This window comes from Hylobates moloch, unplaced genomic scaffold, assembly GCF_009828535.3.
Source record: "Hylobates moloch isolate HMO894 unplaced genomic scaffold, HMol_V3 SCAFFOLD_1, whole genome shotgun sequence".
In the NCBI taxonomy this organism is placed as follows: domain Eukaryota; kingdom Metazoa; phylum Chordata; class Mammalia; order Primates; family Hylobatidae; genus Hylobates; species Hylobates moloch.
This window is the reverse complement of record NW_026652276.1, coordinates 182,675,390-182,676,794: the sequence shown is the minus strand read 5'-3', so window position 1 is coordinate 182,676,794 and position 1,405 is coordinate 182,675,390. Positions and strand designations below refer to the sequence as shown.

The 1,405-nt window shown below is 41.9% G+C and overlaps 1 protein-coding gene across 1 annotated transcript; it reads left to right on the top strand.

Moving 5' to 3' along the window:
* Positions 1 to 206: 206 nt before the first annotated feature.
* On the top strand, positions 207 to 972 carry LOC116814173 (translationally-controlled tumor protein-like). Its single transcript, XM_032761235.2, is given in 2 exon segments — positions 207 to 582; positions 585 to 972. Coding segments are annotated over 2 exon segments (516 nt in total). The 5' UTR covers positions 207 to 245; the 3' UTR covers positions 764 to 972.
* The last annotated feature ends 433 nt before the right edge of the window (positions 973 to 1,405 follow it).

Sequence of the window (1,405 nt, the reverse complement as noted above, 5' to 3'; positions counted from 1 at the left end):
AAAAAAAAAAAGACATAGTTTGGTAGGGATTTTTTTTTCAGTCCCATTCTTCTTTTACCTTGCACTGTTCATGACAGGAAATCCACTGTCAGTCTGGGTACCATGGCTCACGCCTATAATCCCAACACTTTGGGAGGCTGAGGCAGGAGGATTAATTGCTTGAGCCCAGGAGTTTGAGGCCAGCCTGGGCAACACAGTGAGACTCTGTCTCTACAAAAGATTTAAAAAGCCCTTCAGTCGCCATCATGATTATCTATCGGGACCTTATCAGCCACGATGATATGTTCTCCGACATCTACAAGATCCGGGAGATCGCAGACGGGCTGTGCCTGGAGGTGGAGGGGAAGATGGTCAGTAGCACAGAAGGTAACATTGATGACTCGCTCATTGGTGGAAATGCCTCCGCTGAAGGCCCCGAGGGCGAAGGTACCGTAAGCACAGTAATCACTGGTGTCGATATTGTCATGAACCATCACCTGCAGGAAACAAGTTTCACAAAAGAAGCCTACAAGAAGTACATCAAAGATTACATGAAATCAATCAAAGGGAAACTTGAAGAACAGAGACCAGAAAGAGTAAAACCTTTATGACAGGGGCTGCAGAACAAATCGAGCACATCCTTGCTAATTTCAAAAACTACCAGTTCTTTATTGATGAAAACATGAATCCAGATGGCATGGTTGCTCTATTGGACTACCGTGAGGATGGTGTGACCCCGTATATGATTTTCTTTAAGGATGGTTTAGAAACAGAAAAATGTTAACAAATTTGGCAGTTATTTTGGATCTATCACCTGTCATCATAACTGGCTTCTGCTTGTCATCCATACAACACCAGGACTTAAGACAAATGGGACTGATGTCATCTTGAGCTCTTCATTTATTTTGACCGTGATTTATTTGAAGTAGAGGCATTGTTTTTAAGAAAAACATGTCATGTAGGTTGTCTAAAAATAAAATGCATTTAAACTCATTTGAGAGAACGCCTTTTAGTTTAATGCATATTTAAACTATCATCCTGTAGTGTTCCTGGAGAAGCTAGAGCCTGGTTGTAGGCTACTACTCATCGATTAACTTCTACAATGGAGACTAGTTCTGGGACTGGAATATAAAAAAGAATCAAAGGTTTTGATTTTGAGTTGCAATAAAGGGAAAGACCATGCTCATAGCAGTGCCAACATCTGAAGTGCGGAGGCTTACCCATTTCATCACCTACAACGGAAGTAGTTAACTGGAAGAGATTACCAAGAGAATAAAAAGAGAATCATTCAGTGGAAAAAAAAAAATTAAAAAAGTATTAGCCAGGCATGGTGGCATACACTTGTAGTCCCAGCTACTCAGGAAGCTCAGGTGGGAGGATCGCTTAAGCCTGGGAGGTCAAGGCTGCAGTAAGCTGTGACCACACC